Consider the following 24,040-nt stretch of genomic DNA (forward strand, 5'->3'; position numbering starts at 1 on the left):
AAAGTTATTTACAAAAGTTTAAGCTATTCCCATTATAAATTACAATAACTTTTATTTAATATTAATTATTTAAAAAAATTAAAAGCCATTGTTATTTGTAATATCAATACATCTAAGTCCCGTAAATACAACACATATTGCTTTACAAGTGCTATAGGTGTCACATTTGCGAAAGTTATAACTATTGGCATTGTAAATGACAAAGCTATTAATTTAGCTATTTTCAAAACCAACACATAAATGAAAAATGTGTAATTTACAATACCAATAGCTCAAACTTTCCTAATGCGAGACCTATTGCATTGCAAATGCTTGTTGATTTTAGAGTCATTGGTCACCTATCAACCGCCGGTCCTTATCAGGTCTGTAATTCTATAAAGGCCGAAATGAATCGACCAACTAGTCTTTGGAAACGCCAACAAAGGATGAATTTTGATAATTTCCTATGCTGTTGCATAATTTAGCACACAAAAGCTATTGGTAGATTACCTAGGCTACCCCATGTGGATTATAGACTCTTTGAAGGACAATTATAAGCACCATTTACTATTAGGTCGAGCATTCAAGACCTCTTGTATATACTTTAGTATATAATTATATGTGTATGTACTTTGTGGGCTCTGGAGATCAGCCCTAGGATTTGTCTGCTTCCGCTTAGGGACTGTTTTTTCTGTTCAACTGCCTCCATTTAACTTGATAGAAAACGACCACTAGAGATCGGTAAAATACCAGATTTGCTTTCTGTTTGTTCAAATGCCTCTATTTAACTACCTTGATAGAAAACGACCAGTAGAGGTCAGTAAAATACCTGAATTGCTTTCTGCTGAGGGACTTTCTTTTTTTTTCTTTTTCTGGCAACTAACTCTATTTAATTTTCTTGTTAGAAAACGACCAGCAGAGGTCAGTAAAATACGAGAACCACTTTAGCATTCTCTAGATTCCAGTCCATAGAAATTGTCTTCCACAAGCACCCATAGACAATAATATTTTTTTCAAATCTTGCATTTTCAGTGATATGACCACCGAAGGCCCTGCTTTTATATTAAGAACAGATCTTTGGACTATACCATTTCCCGCTGAAAGGCAATATTTCTCTCCATGTGTTCCCATACCTGCTGTGTCACGCAGTTTGGTGCTTACTTTCCCTCCATGTTAAAGAACAGTAGACGTTTCAGCACCCAGACTAATGTGCTGTATAGCTAAATACATAAAAAGTCCGAAAGGTGAGACCGATTGCATTGCAAATACTTGTTTTTTCAAAAGGTGTGGTCGGGATAGGCAAGGAATGACCACAGAATGTGTTTTTGTTCTTTGTGATTAGATGTGAACGTGCCTGTCAATATTTACCAAGCTTGTTTTTAAATGTATATATTTTTTTCACTACTGAAAAATAAAATACTCCAAAGGTCGAGCACAAAGACATATGGTTCCAGTGAGTCATTGTAACTCAGTTTGTCACAATGTATTGTTGTGCTGCACAAACAAATATTTGTTGTTTGGCATATTTACTTAGGATACATTTTTGTTCCTCCTCTTCCCATTTTTTATGGACATTATGTTCGCCCTATAGTGGCAGTGACTAAAGGGCACCGCCCCTCCTGTGTTCCCTCACAGGATTCTACTACAGGTTAGCTCATTGCTCACTCGCCAAGGCAGGGGCTGATGGCCACCCCTGGCTTTTGCTATCTTCCTGGCCGCTGTCTCTCAATGCCAAGGATTGCAACAAAACAGCAAACTAGTTGGGCACAAGCAGATCCCCCTGGAGCCAGCCCATGCCCGTCCAATGTATTGGCCGACCAATAACAACTAGGCCGCATAACACTGGGGTGCACAGACCCTGAAATCAAAGCTCCTCTAGGCCACAGTGCCATCAAGCCAAACTGCCTGTATCTGCAGGGAAAGCAATCGAGAACACCCATCCCCAGGGACTACGTTCACCTACGCCTGCCTACTCCCCTACTGTCACTACTAAATCTCTGGCATAGTCTTCACACCATGTTTTAAAAAAAATGTTTTGAATGTAGACTCATAGAGCTGCATTATGTGGTCATCTTGGCTGTGGCTTAATCACACCACCAACCCCACCAAGCGCTCCGTTTCGATTTTCAGTGAAAGCTTGGGCAATAAGATGACACCTCACTACTGCTTTTAGTGCTCCCGACGATATTTCCCATGAGATTTCTGGTGTATCATTATTGACCATTAAATCCTTGATGGTCGGAACTATCTCTACCCTGTGTACCTTGTTTTGCAGACAGTATTTTCCAAGTCGAAATTTTCTGTCTTTAGGAACAATATCAATTTTTTTTTTAAAAAGACTTAAACTGGGGTGTGACTGTAGATGGTAATACAAGTCCAATATCTATTTTCTCTACTAAGGGACCTAGGCCACTAGATAAACACTGTCCCTCTATCCTGTGCAAAGAATTTTACATTCTATTCGCATGTACCTCTCATTCAAGTGGAGCAATCATCACATATCATTATGCTCAGGTCTAGTTATATTTCAAAAACACTGGTCATTCCAATACTCCTTTCAAGTCCCTGTCCATGACTTGGATAAAGTCCCCTCCTGATTGGACTTCTCCCTCTGTGAACCCAAGGTGTTTTTTAATTACCCTAAGTAAAAATGTATCCAAGTCCTATGGTGGACATACACCAAGGCCAGCCGCGGTCTGTGCAGGTAACAGTGGGGACGGGTAAGGGGGGGATTTCGAGGGATGATGGAGAGGGAAAATTAATGATTTATTTAATTTTCCCTCTGCATCGTCCCTCGAAATCCCCCCCTCACACGGCCCCACCGATGTACCTGCATGGACCGCTGCTGACCAAGGCGATCATAAATACTTGCCCAGTCTACACTTTGCAAGGCATCCCTCCTGTCTTTATCAAGTACAGATTGCAAAATGATCGTTCCCATTGTGTTCCTGTATTGCTATCACACATTTCTTTACATCTGCTGCAAAATATAGCAGTTATTACGGCGATGGGATTTAAACCTCTCCTTCTCCTCTCCCCCTTGTTCTATATTTGTCTCTCTAAACATCAAACAATAACAAACAAGGAAAAAAGGAGAACAGTCAATGGCTCCTTGACCGGATCTTGTTCTCCACCCGATCTATCTTTGGCTTTCTCCCTACTCAGTTCATTGCCCTGCAGTACTTCACTAATCTTCAGTCCTGAAAAGGACAGGGCAAGACTGGTCATGTGTTCTTTCTGCTTTAGCTTTTCCATTGAGCTATTATAAACAGCCTAATTTTAATCTTGTGATAAGGCGATGAATGATGGATGGAATGTTTGGTTGTGCAAGTTATGAGCAGAATATGCCCGCCCCATAGCATTTGAGAAGGAACTCAAGTAGAAGGCTAACTGTTGTGACCATATTTCCACTGCTGCAGTGATTACCCAGCATTATGGATACCGCAGTGTCGGTTTACATGTTTTCAGCATTGTCCACAAGTGAATACGGAAGGAGCGTGGAATTGATACATCATGGGACACTAAGGGCCACTCTATTTATTGCAAGAGTCAAGTGACTCTTTATTTAAAATTGCTGTGGATTTTGCAGTACACTCTGCCTGAGAACACAGCTCAAGGCACGACAAAGAAGGTAACAGAGTTTGTAGCACGCCAAGGTGAGGCTGTGCATGACACATGTTTAAGTCACACATCACACACATGCATGGCACAACACCCTTCCTGAAGTTACTACACCAGTTGCACAACACCAGGTGCAAACCCTGCAGTAAGAAGATTAGTACTTTGATGATTTTTGTAAACCCCTTTAGGTAGGTTTATACATTGTTGTGCCCGAGGTAATTTTGTGCATAATTATAATATTCTAGCTGCTAAAAGCTTGAGGGTTACCTTGTGGGGTACACAGTAGACCAGAGTTGATGATGGTGTCACACCAATGATAAAGGTTATAGACCTAAATGGTTAATTAGGAAACTTTGTGTCAGATGCTACAGGTCTGATGTGTTTATTAAAAAAAGGTTTTGACAAAGACAGTAGGCCTGAACAATTAAAACATTTGTTAAAGACAATAGGCCTTTAATGGTGGATTTTCATTACACCGGCCTGAAGGGCATACACAGATATTGCCATCGTTGGCAAGGGTTTTTATGTTGGTTACCTCATCTAACATACACTTGGAGATGAAGATTTAAGAAGTGATAATCCATGTAGGGCCCTTTCAGAGGGGTTGTATATTGTTTTTCCAACTGTCATTTTGTATGTACTCGCAACTGAATGACTGTATGCTCAGTGGTTGGCAGTTTAAGTTCAATACAGGAGGCCCTGGTTGGTAATTGAGCCAACCCAATGATGAAGGCTATAGACCTCATTGGTTCATTTCAGATGCCATGGGTCTGATCTGTTTATTATGAGAAACAATTATGACAAAGATAGTAGGCCTGACTTGCTATCTTATTGTGGCCTTTATTTGTTAAAGCCATTAACAATGGATTGATATCACACTGTTGTAAAGTTTAGATTGGTATTTTATTACTAAATGAATCTATGAGATTCCAAGTAAGCGAGGACTTTAGTGTTGGTCACCCCTCAGACTAACCATTGGGATAGAAGATTTGCACCATGGTAATCCTGGTTACACCTTCATAAGGTTTGTATATTGTTTGCCAACTGTAATTTTATACGTATTTGTAATCTTACTGGCTGTTTACCTTATGGCTGTCTTGTGAGAAAGCTCATACGTGATATAGTAGGCGTGAGTGGTTATGGCGATGAGACAATGATGAATACTACAAGCCTGATTTGTTGATTAGGAAAAAAGTTATGTTAGAAAACAGAGGTCTGATCAGTTTATTATGAAAAATTAAACCGTATAAATATGCCCAATTTATTTATTGCGAGAACCATATCTTAAAGGCAATGTGCCTTTAAGGGTGGGTTGTTACAGTGTTAAATCACGTCGACAGGTAGGTTGTTACATGGAATCTCAGAGATCACTGGAGACGATCTGATACTGTTTCTTTTTACCAACCCTGGGGTTGAAGATTTGCACTATAATAATCCTTGTCAGACCCTCTCAGGAGAGCGTGGCAGAAATATCCTGCTAGGCCTTGCAATAAAATGTTTTTAAAAACTCTACCTACAAACATATACATAAACAGAGGGTATTTTGATCAGTCGTCTTTTGTTAGAATGTCACACTGCATGGGGCAATGTGTTAACCCACTTCTGTGCTTTGTGCTACTGCCCTTGAGTGAGGTCATTTTGTATAATCGCATGTGCACATTTGCCTAAAATTAGTGTGCTTCAGTGCCCGGGCTAGTTATTTATCTATTTTTCCTTATTCTATTCCTTCCAACCCCAAGAGTAGCCTGCAGTGCCAGATGGTCCTACTGTACCCCTCTCTTTGCTTTTAATCTTAGTTTATCTTGCATACTCTTGTTGAGTTTGTCTTTCTTTTTTATTGGGGATGAGTAAGTGGTGTATGGAAGAATCAATGACTGCAGACGACTTTCGATTGGCACTGTCGGGGTTGGTTTTTATTTATGAGTTATCCTTGAACTAAAAGGTACTGTAATCCAAAGCCTGTATTTTTCCTGTGATATGCAGGGAAAGTAAAAAGGGTCACTATACCTGTTCTAATTAAGGCCTACAGAAAAATATTACAATTATATTCAATGCTTACTTTTTAGTCAATTTTATTGCAAGTACATGGCCACGATGTTTAGGCAGCACATGTGGTTTTCTTTTCTTAATTGTTTGTGAAATATGATTGCAGTAGAAAATACAAAACAAATTAACTATCACACATGCTTGCGAGGGCCAGACCCACTGGTGCTGCCAATACTTCCTAATAAAATGAAAAGTGAGTTTCCATTTGTCAGAGGGTATTGATTTTTGTTTTTTTTAAACAGATTTTTATTGGGATAGAAAAACTCAATATTGCAGCACTTTCAATCGTAAAATATATATCAATGCACCTACATAGCGTTCTGTCCAATCAAATGGGACAGTAACTGTAGAGAACGACAAGAGCTAACAATGTAAAATATGTATGAAATCCCCACAGCAAGTCAAGATAAGCACATTCTAAAGAAGACTCAAGTGGTCATTGAATTGGCATTCATCATTTGAGATTGAATAGACATAGAATAAAACCTGAGCAAACAAACACCCAGTCCCGCCTCACCCCCTTTCTTCCTGGGGCATGTCACCTCCCCTTCCCTCAGAGAAAAATTAGGGAATCAGGTAATGGCGACAGAAAGGGGCATGTCTCAAAAGCACTGCATGGTGGGAGCGGTGCCCAATATTGGAATAATGATTCAGGGGAGCTGCAAGCACAGAAGTAAACTCAAATATCAGGCCATGGAGAGCCTTACAGGAAGAGCGCAGTGCAGGAGACATTCAGTCAGAGGTCTCATCTGCACTTTCAGTCTCATCTTCCTGGAAATCTGCCAGAATTACATCCCATGCCCTTGCTGTTCTAAAGGGTGTCTGCCCTGGTGTGCTTCACAAAGCAGAAGATACCGTCCCAGGTTGCCCATAGTATTACGTCTGCCTGCCAATTTTCAATCTGTAAACGCTCAGTGTTTTTCCATAGCATAGTGATTTTACGCTTAGCCAGCACCAAGGTCAGGTCAATAAAGTAGTTAGTGACTCTGTATTAAGTTGGCGAGGGTAGATAGATACCCAGGAGGCAAATCTGCAGCGAAGGAATTGGGTATTGAAGATGCAATAAATGTTGTGCCATGGCGGAGTTGCTGGTTGAAGAATCGGGAGAACAGAGTTCTATTCTAGTTCCCAACTTGTATGATCCTAGGTAAATTAAATTATCCAACTAAGCTTCAGTTCATCTGTCAAAATTGCCAAACCATCTACTAACCATTATATTATAATAAAAACTCCACAGTGGTTACAGTTAGCAGACCTTACTTCCAATATCTCACTTACCAGTGCCAAGGAGTTTGGTGTGGATCGTCTCATGAAAAATGATGACGCCTGGACCAAGAGTGGAGAGGGGAACATCCAATCCACAGCGTGCTGTGGTGGCTTTCAACTCCTTTGTAAAATATTTCAGATACGCTTCAGAAGCATCCCCAAGAAACTTGAAGAGGTCGTTGTGGAGTCTGTCTGCATGTGTCCGATAAATAACAAGGTCTGAAATGGCTAGAACCTTCAGCAGTAGGCGCGTCCTCTGGCTCAGGTTCACAGTGGCCCCTAGTAGCCCCTCGGTGTCAATCACCACCACCTTATGGATAGGATCGAAAGCTGCCCAGACACCCACCGTGCAGGACTCCTGGGCAGGGGAAGTCTTGAAGACCTCTCGACCATAGAAGAAGGTGTGATTGAGGGTGTGAGACTTGCCATCGCCTGTGTTACCAAAGATGGAGATAACTTTCAGATGCTCTTCTGGGTTGCAGTCCAATTTCTGGATAAATTCCTCTTCATCTGCCACCTTAAAAAAAGTAGACAAATTAATAAACTCCACTGCACACAATACTGTTCAGGAAAAAGACAATACCAAATGATCTTAAAGGTAGAATTAAGAGTAACTCCGTAGTGACCAAAGACCCTAATATTTTAGGATTTTTTCTGAGAGGTTTTAAACGGATAAGAGCGAAGGAAACCTGAATTAATGGAGGTGAGTACCCCATAGTACCCCAATTCTGAGAGAAAAAAAAAGCGAGAGAGGGAGAAGGGAGACAGTTACGAAATGGTGGACATGTCACCACACTTCTCAGGTCCTTGCATTGACGCATATTAGATTTTTAATTTGCTGCCATTCACTCATGATGTTCAATGAAAACTCATTTTTACCTGAAAATTTAAACAAAGAATCTATATCTCCGCCCGACCGTTAGGTGACTCTGCTGGTGGTACCCTCGTAGATGAACTATTTATTGGTGTATTCTGTTCCAGGAGAAACAAAAGTTTTCAAACCAAACACTTCCAGCTTGGAATGATACAACTAGTGATATGTGATTAACTAAAAAGGACTGGGCTTCTGAGGGAAAGGCATAAAGTTTACTTCCTGGTTCAGTTAGTTAATCGTCCACTAGGGTACATTCTGTAAGAAGGTGCTCTATAACTTTCCAGCAAGGTGACAGGGGTTGGCTTTACAAAAGAAGATAGCATAGAAAAGTTTTGAAAGAAAATAAGGAAGCTAGTCGAGTGAACAACAAGATAAATGAAGGAGGCAAAGAGTCAATGTAATGAAGTACATTTTTAGGTCTGGCGTTAGTAGACCATTTGATTTACTAAAATTGCATATCATATACATACTTAAAGGGCTTTCAGTTAGGCCACTTCATCCACTGGCCTGTTCGGTCATTCACATATTTCTTCTGCCCAATACTGAATGCATGGAGCATAAGTTCAGTCCACTTCAGCATGCTTTTGGGGGGGAGAGGGGGAAGACAGGCCAAAGCCAATGCTTATTGGTGATAGCCAGCTGCTCTTCAAAAATAAAGTTCCACAGCAACCATAACAAGCAAGCATTGGCAATGCCAACAGGACATTAGCCATGCTGCACAGCATCCACAATGTTGTGAAGCATGTCTGATGCTTTTTCTTTCCTCGCTAGATACCAGTCTATGTTAGATCTGTAACTAAAAAGAAAAAGAACGCAGGCGGGGGGGAAGTAACATGGGGTGAAAGCAACAGGAGTGGGGGGGTAACATTGTGGGTGAAGGTCGGGGGCAGCAGCAACACATGGTGCAGGGTGGAAGCAAAGCAAGGAAAGCAGGTAGGGGAAGCAAGACGGAAAAAGCGGGTGAGGGAAGCAACAAGGAAGGACTGACGCAAGGAGCAAACGGGCGAAAGAGCAAAGTGGAAATGGTGGAAGAAGAAGGCAGGCGAAAACGCAATGCAAGGGGGTGGGGAGAAGCGCACGGACAAGAGAGAAAGACAGAGTGGGGATAAGGGTTAGTGAAGTGCGCGAGGGAGACAAATGGAAGGAAAGTCCACACAATCTGGCGAATAAGAAGCAAACAAAGAAGTACAGCAGTAAAAGCAACCAATAGTAAGCAATGGGTGGACTATAAGCACATTGTAAGTATACAATATCTTTTGAATCAGACAACGCATGTACTGCCTCGTAGGCCTCGGCATAAACACAAAACATCCAATAACGAGGCCAAAAGGATGGCACCCAACGTCAGATCTATTTGCAGAGTCAATGCTAGCTAGCAGTGGAGTATGCTTTTCATTTTAATAAACACTTATTTTGCAACATAATATCTAACTATTTCTTTATACTTAGCCACTCTTGCATGAATACAAGACAGTAAATGGGTGGATACATATGCAATAAGCAGTATAGTTCACCAGCAGTGATCCATATAATGGTCAACAGTTGTCCTGAATGGTTACCAAACTTTCCTTGTCAAGGACGAGGATGGGCTTGGGTATTCTATGTTACACTAATGAATTCACGGTACAACCGAAGACTAGTTCTCTTCTCTTGCCTAGTGCAAAGTCCCAAATTAAAACATGTTCCAGTCTTGCAGTACGGGCTGCAACTCCACTTAAAGGGCAAGGAGCCCAATTCAAAAAATACTATTAATAATTAAGCCCAGGTTAAGTCCAGTAGAGTATTACATTTCCACCCATTGCATCTACGCCCATCTTCGAGCCTCCTGATCTTATACGGTAGAACGATGACAGCAGGCATGCCTACACGGAAATCAGATAGCTCAGGTCCTGCTCAGCATCAGTCAAGCTGCTAAACAGGTTAGAAAGGTTTGCCATTACAAACACATTCACCAGTGACTAATCACAAAAGCAGCTTCAAAACAAGGTAATGTCAGGAGGCCTTCTGTGTCAGCGAATGAGTCCAGAGGCAGAAATGAGTGTATCAAGATTTTAAAAAACACTGCTTTCAGTTAGTACCCAGGAATATCATTCGCAGTTTGATTTCAGCTAAATGGTGGACAATCTTTTTTTTCTTTAAAGAAACAGTGATATTCATGTTCATATCTGTGCTTTAAGTGCGATTTAGGACTCAAATGAAATAGCATATGAGAAATGCCATGGGCTGTGTTCATGTTAGAAATATTTTTACTACTAATTAGTTTTCCGCCGCGGTGTGGGCGTTCTAAAGGGTAGGCGTGGCTGCGTCGGCCGTTGGTCGTGCGCAGCACTGGGGAGGGAGTGCGTGCGACAGCCAACGGCAGACAGCAGCGACGAAGGGCTAAAAGATGCTCTATTTATAAAACAAGGAAAGACGAATGACTCCAATACCCATGGGCCACGACAGCTAAAACTGAGCTAATTTCCCAACTATTATACCCTATAATGAATAACTCTACACGAGTGACAAACTGACTGAAGAGGAGGTTTACTTTTAGAAAACTACAATTAATACGAAAAACCAGCTATGTTGGTATTTTCTACTGACTTCTTTGTGGTCTTTATTGTTTGTTTTCAAATAGCTGTAAAGGTTTAAAATACAATTTACAATAATCTCCATCCATATGGCTCTTCGTGGCCATGTTAAAATGCAGGATAACAGCAGGGTAACAACCCATGGCTCTGTTCATGTCCACAAATTATTTTACTTAGCGGAATGGTCTGCTATTACCATGAAGGAAGGGTCTGCAGGACATCATCCTTACCGCAAAGCCATGCTGGAGTGAATCTGGGCCTGAGGGTTCCTTCATCTTCCATTCTCCATCACAGTCTGTGCCCTACTGCAGAGCTCACCTGCTCTAGCCCTTCTTTTGACACAAACACAGACAATCTGTTGTGTACATTACAGCCATGCCAATAGTCTCTCAGACACTTCGAAAAGCCAGCAGCTTCTTGTGATCAAGACAATTGTCCATTTACGCTTTACCTCAGTCGCTTATTGTCTCCAATAAGCATCAGGCATTGTTTTGAAACCCCGGCTTCACAGGATGCTACATTAGGAAGGAATCTTCCAAGGGAACAGAGAAGATTACTAATTCCACAAGGGTGGCTCAGAAAACCAAAACAGATCCCATTTTACAAAACTAAAATTACCATCAATAAAAATACTACTACTACTACTACTACTACTACTACTAACAATACAGCAACGACGGATTGTCTATGTAGCACACCACCACAATGCTCGAAGCATCGGAGCTTTGAGGGGTTCAGAGTTTGTTTTACACAAAAATACCCCAAGCAGGAAGAAAGAAGGAAGAATTTCTTTTATGTTTGAATTCTGTAAAGTAATGCATACCACCATGCATTAGCTTTGGGACACTATGGGTAGAGCAAAATTAAGACTTCGGGATAGAGGGTGGTCAATCAGCCAGAAACATGGTGATGTCTGCTGGTATGACCCTTCACTCAACAGGCCAAGTGTGATATTGAAGCCTTGCATGGTTCAGCAATGTCATCTGTGGTCTGGAATAGTGAAAGCAGCAGCCAGTTATAGGGGTCTTGGTTTTCAGAGTACAATTTAAGTTTATATACCGGCCTGCATTCTCGAGAAATATGTTCATGTTTTATCAATTGCACTGATTTTTTTCAAAGGGATTCCACAGGACACAGATCCCACTCGTTTGATTTTTGCTGACATATGCTTGGGAGCAAAGTGGGGCCTCTTCTACCCCTAGCTCCTACTTCTCCTTCTTAATATTTACTGGATTAACAGCAGCATACAATTTCGATATTTTCAAGAGAATTTGACATTGTTCACGACGAAGGAGTAAAAACATACTGCTAACATATTTCTCTGTACGTATCCACCTGACAATTGGTACAAAAACCTGGAGTCCTCCCTTCAGGAAGCAGAATCCCCATAGATAACAATATAATGGCAGAAAACGTGTACAGATGAAGAAATAGACACAATTCTATCAGGTCTCTCCTTATTAACAGACCTTAATCTACCACAAATGTTGGCCCAAACAGTAGACTGGGATCACTTACAGAATTGAAAAAAGATCTAATGAAAACAGCCATCTACGAAGTAATGATGACGGAATATCTGCGTGTGAATGCAGCACCCAGAGGATTATGGGTACATAATGCTCCACACATCTTTCTGAAGGACTTAATATTCAGGAAAGATTGGGCATCCGTCTCCTGGCGTTGTACCAGGGACTGACTAGTGTTAATAATAAAGACAGCGACAAGATTATCGGAAGCGCTCACTATGAAAATACAGATTTGTGCAACCAAACTGAAATCAATGGGTCATATCTCTGTATTTAAGAAGGAATTGGATGATATGAACAAATAAATGTCTGAGCTAAAAGACTATTTGACACAGAGCAAGATACAGAAATTAGGAAAAGATCTTAAGCGATTTTCCCAAGTGAAACTTTACCCATACATAAGAGAATACTATTCCCCTCCCAGAAATAGAGTACTGAAACCAGTAGATTATGATTCATCTAGAGGAAGCTCCACAGACTCAACTGAATGGAGTAGCAATAAAGAAAACCGAGGACAAAGAAGATACAGAGGTAGGAACAGAGTTAGAGGCAGGGGAAGACAACAACCCTGGCAACAACCATATTTCAACCCTACACCCCACAATTTGGTGATTGGCTTAACCCCTACATTGTACGAAGCCCTCCCTATGTTCAATCTATACCTAGGCCTTTTTTAGGAAGGGGCCAGCAACAACTAAGAGGCAAGAGAAAAGAAGTACGATGGGAACTCAACTGTACCAATAGAGATCCTGTCTTTTGAACAAGCAATATTCAAGGAGGTTGAAAAATTGGAAGCTCAAAACATTTTCAATAACATGACCACCAAGGAGAGAACAGCCTTATTAACAATAACTAATAATCCTGATTTAATTGTAAAACACAGGGTCAAGGCTGATTTGCATATGACCATGTCTGAACTGGGGTGGTGTGGAGTGCAAAAAAAACGATGGATTTAGGCCCAGATCTCTGTACTGGGGTGAATGTATGACATTGTTCTGCATTCTGTCCATCAACTGTTTTTGCATTTGTCACCCCGAGTGGGATGGGTATGCTCAGACGTGAGTCCCATGCTCTCCACACCACTGGAGTCAAGCTATCCTGGCTGAAGACAGCTGATAGCTAGAAACCGGTCCTAGGATGCTTGATTCCGGTCCAGGAAAGACATGGCTTCGCAGTTCGGGCTGGACTGTTCCCATGAGGCACAGGGTCAAGGCTGATTTGCAATGGCCATGTCTGAACTGGGGTGGTGTGGAGTGCAGAAAAACGATGGATTTAGGCCCAGATCTCTGTACTGGGGTGAATGTATGACATTGTTCTGCATTCTGTCCATCAACTGTTGTTTTTAATTGTAAAACCGGATGATAAAGGAGGAGGGATCATATTACTAAGTAAAAGCGATTATGAACAACAGTGCACGGAACTGTTGAACGACACAAGATATTATCAGATCATTACAGAGGAACCCACAGATAGATTGAAAGGTATGATCAAAAGCATGGTGGAAAAAGCGGAAGTGCTTGGTTGTATCTCAAAGAGGGAAGCAGACTACCTATGTGCAAAAGAACCTGTAATGCCATATTTCTATTCCCTCCCTAAAATACACAAGGGAAGAATACCACCACCAGGACGTCCCATAGCATACGGGATCGTCCCAACTCTGGAACCTTTTTCGCAATTGGCTGATTACTTTTTACGACCTTTAGTTAAAAAACACCCACCTATCTAAAAGATAAATGTGACATCTTGAAATGAACGGAGGATCTATTCATTGACCCAAAGAACAACTTACTCATAGGACTAGACATAGAGTGTTTATATACAAGACTACCTCAGGACGCTACCCTGGACACAACTGAACAAATACTCTCAAGGAAGGAATGGAATTTCCAAACAGCCCGGCACTTTATCCTAGAATGCTGCAGACTAGCTCTAAAGGATAACCATTTCAGGTATAATGAGCACTGTACATCCAAGTCCACGGGACATCTATGGGCAGCACGTTTGCCCCATGTCTGGCAGGTCTTTATGTCAACGAATTTGAAAAGAAACATATTCTAAGCAATTATAACAACTTTCCCAAGCTCATAGTACTTTGGAAACCATTTATTGATTGGATCATAACGATTTAGAAAGGCACGGAGGACACAGCTCATTAATTTCTAAGATGGATCAACACTCTAGACAGACATCTTAAATTCACTAACACAGTAAGCAATGAAAGCCTGGCTTTCCTGAACAGAACTATATCCGAAGAGAATGACCATCTATGTACAAAAACGTACCAAAAACCAACGAACAAAAACAGCCTATTATATTCGACAGCTTCCACTCACGTACTCTGATAGAGAATTTACCCTATGGTCAATACCTGCACTTCAGACGCAACTGTGGCACACCAAATGATTTCAAAGCACAAGCTAAAGCATTTACCAGTAAACTCAAATCCAGAAACTATCCATCTCATATTGTAAACAAATGCCATAAACGAGCAAAGAATAAACACAGAGATACTCTACTACAAGATAAAACCACAACAGAGAGTCAGGAGCAACTTACCCATGTAACAATGTACGGTTCAACATCTAATCACATAAAGAAATTAATTTTAAACAATTGGAATAGTCAACACAGGCACTTTCAGATGGCAGAAACCATGCTTTGCCTATGAAAGAGAACGTAGTCTAAACGATATACAGGTATATATTCGACCAAGGAAAAAAGGAACAACTATGGGGGCCTTCCATCTGCAGTAGACCATCACTCCTGTGGCAACTGTTCAGTATGCCACCTAACAAAAACCACGAAAACAATAAACCTGAATCTGATTTGAATTGGACATTAAAGGAAACATACTAACTGCAACAGCTCTCATGTTATATACATGATAACGTGCCCATTAAATGATGGTGCATTGGGATGACCTGCAGAAAGGTGAAAACTCGCATCTGCGAACACAGAAGCAACATCAGATGCAAAAAAATTGATAATGAAAGTGAGTAACCATTTCCTTACTGTGAGCTACTGCCCCAATAAAGAGGAATGGAATGTGCTAGAGAGCCTAGATTATGCCAGCATTAATGTGGAAAAAACATACTCCAGAAGGAACAAAGATGGATTTATCACTTGGGCACATTTAAGGTTGGGCTCAACTACCAGATGCCCTGGAGTCAAGTAATTCAACAATAAAAGACTATACAGCCACGAGAGATAAGACCATCTCCAAGGAATTCAGAGCCTATGTAAAAGTTAAAAAATTGAACAAAAATCATGCCCAACTTCATTGGATAACAAGTAACAAGAGCTCCTATTCACTTTGCCGGCATATGTTTGAGGAAAGAGGACATAATACAGATAACATACCTTTACGCCAATTCCATAAGAACTCTATAACCATTCATATAACTAAGATATTTTATTATACAACACCAATCGTTGATACATGTCATTAAGAATATCCCAGTCAAAAGAACGAAATACATATACAAAAATCTTTTAACGCATTAAGCGGATAGAATATTTCAATAGATTAGTATAGTCCCAACACTGTGATACAACATGGTCTCAAAAACGTGGTAGAATTCCCTAGGGTGAACTGCCACCCCGATCGAAAGAAAGACTCAGGGCAACCTCCAACAGTATTGTCTCCATTTCCATACCAGCACACAAGTCCATCCGCCAGAACACTTCCATGTAGAAAAGGAGCCGACGAGCATGCCTGGTAACATCCTGGACGGGAGGAACGATCTGGATACGGTAGCTCAGTTTCACAGGTAAGTGTGGGCAACATGACAAAAGAGGATTGAGCGTCTTTTGATTAGACGCCAAATGTTTTCATATCCATAGACCGCCGTGATAAGATATGTAATCATTCCTTTCTCTTTAAGGAGGGCGGCAGCAACGTCTTACCTCCGTACCTATGGGGACCGCATACACCGAAAGAGAGGTCTTTTTTTATACTGTATCTTTCTAAATAAAGTAAAATGTTTAAATTAAGGACCTGCTAACAGGCCAATTATACAATTTAACATTCAAGGGAGAAATAGCAATTGTAATGTTGACACAAATCACCAGCCAGATGACATATACTGTTGGACGGTGAACATTACTGGAAATTGTGCTATCTAGCAGATAATTACTGACTAATTTACGTACTCGTAAAAACGCCTAATGTGTAAATGAAGCCACAAACGTACTTGAGTGCACCGTAGAGTACTGCCAAAACAACTAAAATAGACAATTTAATCTGTTACACATGACTACAACTCGCTGGTATACGATAAAAGAGAATTAAAAACAACCTATACCAACCAGACGCTGATACATAGACAGAAACTTTGGAAATGGCCCCAATAATGTGACTAACACTGGTCAGGACACAGAAAAACACAACACCGTCACATGTACATATGTTAGTACACGTATGCAAACATCTGAGATAGCATTGCACAACGAAATTACTGTCCATCTCCATTCTAGTCTTTCTTCAACTCTTTTCATACTGGGGACCCATACCCTAACAGGACTCAGGGGACAGTGTCACACCTGACCTTATTAAGACTAAGGCATGCTCTGAATTCTATCTTCTGATCGGGTTTGATGAAAGCCACCAACCCTTTATGGGTGCACGAAGGCTGAAACATGTAGACCGTGACCTCACTCAAAGATGTGATGGATACATTACACTCCACCGTACACATCTACTTTTCTTTTAACTCTATCCTTGTCCAGCTTTTATTAAATGTTTGATGCTGGACAAGAGATCATTTTTAGATCACTTACTCAGTTGTGGATCCCTACGAAACATTTCTCTGATGAAAAGAGATGACCTCCTGGTTGGAGGAAGAAAGATCCGATGATGATGCGATCAACTATCAATACACAAGTGGCAAAACGTAATTCACTAACCGTAATTAGTTGTTGAGGGTCCCACAGATTTTTTTTCAAAGGGATTCCTCAGGACACAGATCTCACTCTCGTTTGATTTTTCCTGACATATGCTTCGGAGCAGAGTGGGACCTCTTTACCACTAGCTCCTCCTTCCTCTTCTTATTATTTACTGGACATTTCATCAATGCTCCATTTTTTGAGAGGAGGCAAACTGCCTGTTGTCCACTTATTGTTTCTGGACTCACTTCCTGCACAACCTTTCAGCTCCAGCATCAGTGACTTTTACTTCCAGGCACATCTCAACAATATAAACAACACAACTGGATGTGAAGCTTTCAACAGTAACAACTCTGGTTGGACTGGGCAAACAGGATCAGATTAGAATAGTAACAGCTCTAGTTATTGAATCTCATTGTTTCTATGTGACTGAACAGGTTACTTGCAAACTCTTATGTTTTGTTCATAGGATAGTCTATACTGCTGTCTTTTTCCTGGCATGCACATATCAACTCTAACAGTCTTTACGAAGCAATACCAAAGTACTATGAAGCTTACATATTTATCAGGTTACCTGAAATGAGACCTCACAGGTTTTTCTTCCTGGAAGCATATGTGTCACAGGTTTATTGAATACATGATTTGGTTAACTTACAGGCTAGTTATATGAAGTCAATGACTGGATGACCTAAGCAGACATTTACAAAAATCAGGAACACTGGTTTTATGCTTTTTGTTGTTCGCCTCATATTTGGACTGCATAGGTCAGGAAAACACTGCTCCCAAACATGAGGGAGCAAATACCAGGCCAGGCCCACATCTTCTCAGTATTTCAACTGCCCAACATGAATATTGTGTGGCTGTTGCCTTTACACGGGGCTCTGCCCTGCCCTGTGTTGTCTTGCCACCCCATTTTCATTCCCTACTGGGGTAGTTCCCTCAATTTTTTCTCCTAAAAATGGGATTTCAGCCTTTGCTCCACTCATTCGGAGCCAGATGGCACCCATTCAGGTTTCAAATTCTCCCACGCACCACTATAAATAGTCACATTATCATACTAAGTGTATCATTGGCATAGGGTCGTTATGAGACATCCCACTCAAAAGGGGGGTTTGGTATCTGCAGTAAAGAGCAGCAATGAGACCAGTGATCCGTGTCACCAAAGACTAACTTACTGGGAGGGTGATCACAGACAAGCTCTCAACTTACGTTCCAAATTCGATACTAAAAGGAATGAGTGAAATTGTAAGAGTTCTTGGTCCAAAACGCTAGATATACAAGTCAGGTAAAAGAGGGGTACATTGTGATCAACAGCGTCATGTAGGAGCCCAACGAGAGTCAGTAACCCCAGGTCAGCGGTTAACCTGATGGTGTCTAACTCAGCAACATAGGTTCTGTGATCAGCCTGGCATCCTGAATGTCTTACATCCAAAAGCCCAGGCCCTTCCCACTGAGTTGGTGTGTTACTACCTTTTCTAAATCTTTGCTTAGTTTGGAAAAGGTATGTAGGGCATTGAAAGCTCTATGGTGCTTTGGGGTCTGACACTTTTTAGACCAACATGATGATGATGATGGTGGTTTTGTTGAAGGCATTGGAACCTTACTTTTCTTGAGCTATAAATTCTCTACATTGCTATTAATGGGGCCACAAAGAGCTGTGTTTCTCCTACTTACTGCACTTTGGAGTGAATGAGTTGGCTTCAGTTTTGATAGCAAGCCTATACCTTTCTCATTGTTGGTGTTCTGGAAATTAAATCTTGGAAAACGACTCTCTCTTCCCCAAAGTAACATACAGTTATTTGACAAATGACCTCCAGTACAGTGTGTTTACCTAGCCACAAGTAGGGCTAAGACATCTGAGAGGGTGTTGATTGAGGTTTGCAGACCCTCTGATGCACTCCCTTAACTTAGTCACCATTCAGGCAAACCACATCAATGTTGTCACTTCCTATGAACAGAGATATTTATTGTGTTCCACAGGTATAGAAGTTAATTCTGCGACAGTGAATGACACCTTTTGCTTGCTTACTCAATACATAATCCAAGAGAGCTGTTTTTGCCTTCTTGCCAAAAACTATTACCTAGTGAGCTCTTTCTTTTAACCTACAGGGAGGGGAAACTTATTTTAATGAATGCTTTTCAGTTTTTACCTGACCTTTCAGATGTTTTAGGATGGACTTTTCCTGATACAAAGCTAACAGCCAGTCTTGAAGAGAATCAGTTAGTCTACAACCCCTGATCTATTGCCGGGAGATGACTAATCCAGTAGAATGCTTCTCTGCCATTTTGAAACTAGAGGTCCTGCCCAAAACACAAAACTAAACATAGAAAGAAACGAAATGATTTTTATATCCAGCCCTCAATGTCAAAATGTTAAATTTAAAAAAGCAATCTGAAAACAATTTAGACCAGACGTGGGTGTTGCGAATGGGAACAGCTGCGCCAGTCTAGCTGAGATCACAGAAAGGCACTAAAACTCTTCTATTCCACAAAGCACTCCAATGCTTAATCCTATCAACTATTATAGTAGTATGTCCTATCCTTCCATTTCTTTGATAGCCGCCTTCTTGTCCTATAAATTAGCATGTGGCTAACAACATATCCCAACATTCATTCATGCCTATGAAGTCACTACAAATTACTTTGTTCAGTCATCCATTCATTCAGATGTGAAAGTCGAATTTAAACTGGATGAAAAACAGGTTACTGAGGCAACTCTTGAATGGGCACTACAGATTTCATGATTAATTCATTCAAGAATAAAAGGTTAGGAGACAGAGTGAATATCAAAATGTTCATGAATTCCGTCTACCTGAAGCTGATGACTCAATGCTTTCTTTCATTAGATGCAAACACATCAATGCTCACCTGGATACTTTCAGTTTCATCCACCAACAGGAAGCTTACAACGTTTTCAATCATCTTCTTCTTCTTGGTTTCTTCGTCCATTCCTTCACTCTCTTGCTGCTCACGGGCCTTGTTAACAGGATACACAGTGATGGGGTGCTTGCGCCTGTTGCCGCCAGAATGGGCTTTCTTTTGGCACTCGACACACAGGTTGATCTTGCATGACTGGCACCGGATAGCTGCCCGCTGCCGGGTGCCACTTGGCGAGACGTTACCACTGCTGTTTTTACAGGAGTCACAGTACGGCACATGGCCGGGCTTGATACGGATCCGTTCATGGTTTCGCAGCCTCTCCTGCCTGTGTAATTCCTGCTCACACTGCTGGCACTGGAGGCTGCCACACTCGTCACACTCAAACGAGGCTTCATCGCTGCCACCACAAGCATAGCTTTCCTGGCACATGAGTGAAGTGCTTGCACCCTTGTCCGCTGCTGGCGGAGTCGGAGCACTCATAATTCCTCTTAACAAGACAGGGTGCCGCTGTTCCTTAGATTTGTAAGAATTCCAGCTGTTCGGAGCACTGGGGTCCGTCTTTCAAGGATCGGCCAGGAGCGAACTTTTTGTTCCCTGTTTAAGAAAAACAATAGCGTAAACACACTTGAGGTCTACAGTAGATGAACAGCACATTTCAAATTTCTTGAAATGTGGGTGTCAAAATGATCACAAATAACAGAACATGGTATTTAGTACTTTAAAAAAAAATAAAGTAAAACAGTGAATGTTCTAAAACTAAAATAACACTTCACAGCTATGAGAAAGTACAGGTGTCCCAAATGACTTGAATATATGGGGACGCTTTGCCAAACCTTGGACCAAGTTGGAATTTCCTCTCACAGCCTACTTCTTGCGGAACCCGCTTCGCGGGTCCCGCTGCGTCAGGAGGGACGCCTGCAACTTGCCTAAGGGGACAACGAGGGAAACTGAATCGCCGGGGCTGCGAGTGTGTGCGCGCGCTGCACTGGGACTGCATATCCCAGGAGCGCCCGCCTGCCTGACGAGACACACCTGGGCCGCTCTCCCCGACCCCTCCCACCCCTTCACCGAGCCTTCATCTACTGTGCTCGCAGAGCTTGCGAGTGGGACGCTTTGCCAAACCTTGGACCAAGTTGGAATTTCCTCTCACAGCCTACTTCTTGCGGAACCCGCTTCGCGGGTCCCGCTGCGTCAGGAGGGACGCCTGCAACTTGCCTAAGGGGACAACGAGGGAAACTGAATCGCCGGGGCTGCGAGTGTGTGCGCGCGCTGCACTGGGACTGCATATCCCAGGAGCGCCCGCCTGCCTGACGAGACACACCTGGGCCGCTCTCCCCGACCCCTCCCACCCCTTCACCGAGCCTTCATCTACTGTGCTCGCAGAGCTTGCGAGTGGGACGCTTTGCCAAACCTTGGACCAAGTTGGAATTTCCTCTCACAGCCTACTTCTTGCGGAACCCGCTTCGCGGGTCCCGCTGCGTCAGGAGGGACGCCTGCAACTTGCCTAAGGGGACAACGAGGGAAACTGAATCGCCGGGGCTGCGAGTGTGTGCGCGCGCTGCACTGGGACTGCATATCCCAGGAGCGCCCGCCTGCCTGACGAGACACACCTGGGCCGCTCTCCCCGACCCCTCCCACCCCTTCACCGAGCCTTCATCTACTGTGCTCGCAGAGCTTGCGAGTGGGACGCTTTGCCAAACCTTGGACCAAGTTGGAATTTCCTCTCACAGCCTACTTCTTGCGGAACCCGCTTCGCGGGTCCCGCTGCGTCAGGAGGGACGCCTGCAACTTGCCTAAGGGGACAACGAGGGAAACTGAATCGCCGGGGCTGCGAGTGTGTGCGCGCGCTGCACTGGGACTGCATATCCCAGGAGCGCCCGCCTGCCTGACGAGACACACCTGGGCCGCTCTCCCCGACCCCTCCCACCCCTTCACCGAGCCTTCATCTACTGTGCTTGCAGAGCTTGCGAGTGGGACGCTTTGCCAAACCTTGGACCAAGTTGGAATTTCCTCTCACAGCCTACTTCTTGCGGAACCCGCTTCGCGGGTCCCGCTGCGTCAGGAGGGACGCCTGCAACTTGCCTAAGGGGACAACGAGGGAAACTGAATCGCCGGGGCTGCGAGTGTGTGCGCGCGCTGCACTGGGACTGCATATCCCAGGAGCGCCCGCCTGCCTGACGAGACACACCTGGGCCGCTCTCCCCGACCCCTCCCACCCCTTCACCGAGCCTTCATCTACTGTGCTCGCAGAGCTTGCGAGTGGGACGCTTTGCCAAACCTTGGACCAAGTTGGAATTTCCTCTCACAGCCTACTTCTTGCGGAACCCGCTTCGCGGGTCCCGCTGCGTCAGGAGGGACGCCTGCAACTTGCCTAAGGGGACAACGAGGGAAACTGAATCGCCGGGGCTGCGAGTGTGTGCGCGCGCTGCACTGGGACTGCATATCCCAGGAGCGCCCGCCTGCCTGACGAGACACACCTGGGCCGCTCTCCCCGACCCCTCCCACCCCTTCACCGAGCCTTCATCTACTGTGCTCGCAGAGCTTGCGAGTGGGACGCTTTGCCAAACCTTGGACCAAGTTGGAATTTCCTCTCACAGCCTACTTCTTGCGGAACCCGCTTCGCGGGTCCCGCTGCGTCAGGAGGGACGCCTGCAACTTGCCTAAGGGGACAACGAGGGAAACTGAATCGCCGGGGCTGCGAGTGTGTGCGCGCGCTGCACTGGGACTGCATATCCCAGGAGCGCCCGCCTGCCTGACGAGACACACCTGGGCCGCTCTCCCCGACCCCTCCCACCCCTTCACCGAGCCTTCATCTACTGTGCTCGCAGAGCTTGCGAGTGGGACGCTTTGCCAAACCTTGGACCAAGTTGGAATTTCCTCTCACAGCCTACTTCTTGCGGAACCCGCTTCGCGGGTCCCGCTGCGTCAGGAGGGACGCCTGCAACTTGCCTAAGGGGACAACGAGGGAAACTGAATCGCCGGGGCTGCGAGTGTGTGCGCGCGCTGCACTGGGACTGCATATCCCAGGAGCGCCCGCCTGCCTGACGAGACACACCTGGGCCGCTCTCCCCGACCCCTCCCACCCCTTCACCGAGCCTTCATCTACTGTGCTCGCAGAGCTTGCGAGTGGGACGCTTTGCCAAACCTTGGACCAAGTTGGAATTTCCTCTCACAGCCTACTTCTTGCGGAACCCGCTTCGCGGGTCCCGCTGCGTCAGGAGGGACGCCTGCAACTTGCCTAAGGGGACAACGAGGGAAACTGAATCGCCGGGGCTGCGAGTGTGTGCGCGCGCTGCACTGGGACTGCATATCCCAGGAGCGCCCGCCTGCCTGACGAGACACACCTGGGCCGCTCTCCCCGACCCCTCCCACCCCTTCACCGAGCCTTCATCTACTGTGCTTGCAGAGCTTGCGAGTGGGACGCTTTGCCAAACCTTGGACCAAGTTGGAATTTCCTCTCACAGCCTACTTCTTGCGGAACCCGCTTCGCGGGTCCCGCTGCGTCAGGAGGGACGCCTGCAACTTGCCTAAGGGGACAACGAGGGAAACTGAATCGCCGGGGCTGCGAGTGTGTGCGCGCGCTGCACTGGGACTGCATATCCCAGGAGCGCCCGCCTGCCTGACGAGACACACCTGGGCCGCTCTCCCCGACCCCTCCCACCCCTTCACCGAGCCTTCATCTACTGTGCTCGCAGAGCTTGCGAGTGGGACGCTTTGCCAAACCTTGGACCAAGTTGGAATTTCCTCTCACAGCCTACTTCTTGCGGAACCCGCTTCGCGGGTCCCGCTGCGTCAGGAGGGACGCCTGCAACTTGCCTAAGGGGACAACGAGGGAAACTGAATCGCCGGGGCTGCGAGTGTGTGCGCGCGCTGCACTGGGACTGCATATCCCAGGAGCGCCCGCCTGCCTGACGAGACACACCTGGGCCGCTCTCCCCGACCCCTCCCACCCCTTCACCGAGCCTTCATCTACTGTGCTCGCAGAGCTTGCGAGTGGGACGCTTTGCCAAACCTTGGACCAAGTTGGAATTTCCTCTCACAGCCTACTTCTTGCGGAACCCGCTTCGCGGGTCCCGCTGCGTCAGGAGGGACGCCTGCAACTTGCCTAAGGGGACAACGAGGGAAACTGAATCGCCGGGGCTGCGAGTGTGTGCGCGCGCTGCACTGGGACTGCATATCCCAGGAGCGCCCGCCTGCCTGACGAGACACACCTGGGCCGCTCTCCCCGACCCCTCCCACCCCTTCACCGAGCCTTCATCTACTGTGCTCGCAGAGCTTGCGAGTGGGACGCTTTGCCAAACCTTGGACCAAGTTGGAATTTCCTCTCACAGCCTACTTCTTGCGGAACCCGCTTCGCGGGTCCCGCTGCGTCAGGAGGGACGCCTGCAACT

General features: G+C 44.4%; 1 protein-coding gene across 1 annotated transcript in view; it reads right to left on the reverse strand.

Moving 5' to 3' along the window:
* The window catches only part of ZFYVE1 (zinc finger FYVE-type containing 1), a 182,213-nt gene that overhangs the window by 125,901 nt on the left and 32,272 nt on the right, over nt 1-24,040 (reverse strand). The window contains exons 2-3 of the mRNA XM_078659491.1: nt 19,638-20,243; nt 6,925-7,429 (exon numbers count right to left, since the gene is read on the reverse strand). Coding sequence (XP_078515617.1) covers nt 6,925-7,429; nt 19,638-20,129 — 997 coding nt within the window. The 5' untranslated portion in view covers nt 20,130-20,243. The remainder of the gene's footprint in view (nt 1-6,924; nt 7,430-19,637; nt 20,244-24,040) is intronic.

The sequence above is a fragment of the Lissotriton helveticus genome, chromosome 9, assembly GCF_964261635.1.
Source record: "Lissotriton helveticus chromosome 9, aLisHel1.1, whole genome shotgun sequence".
NCBI lineage: Eukaryota > Metazoa > Chordata > Amphibia > Caudata > Salamandridae > Lissotriton > Lissotriton helveticus.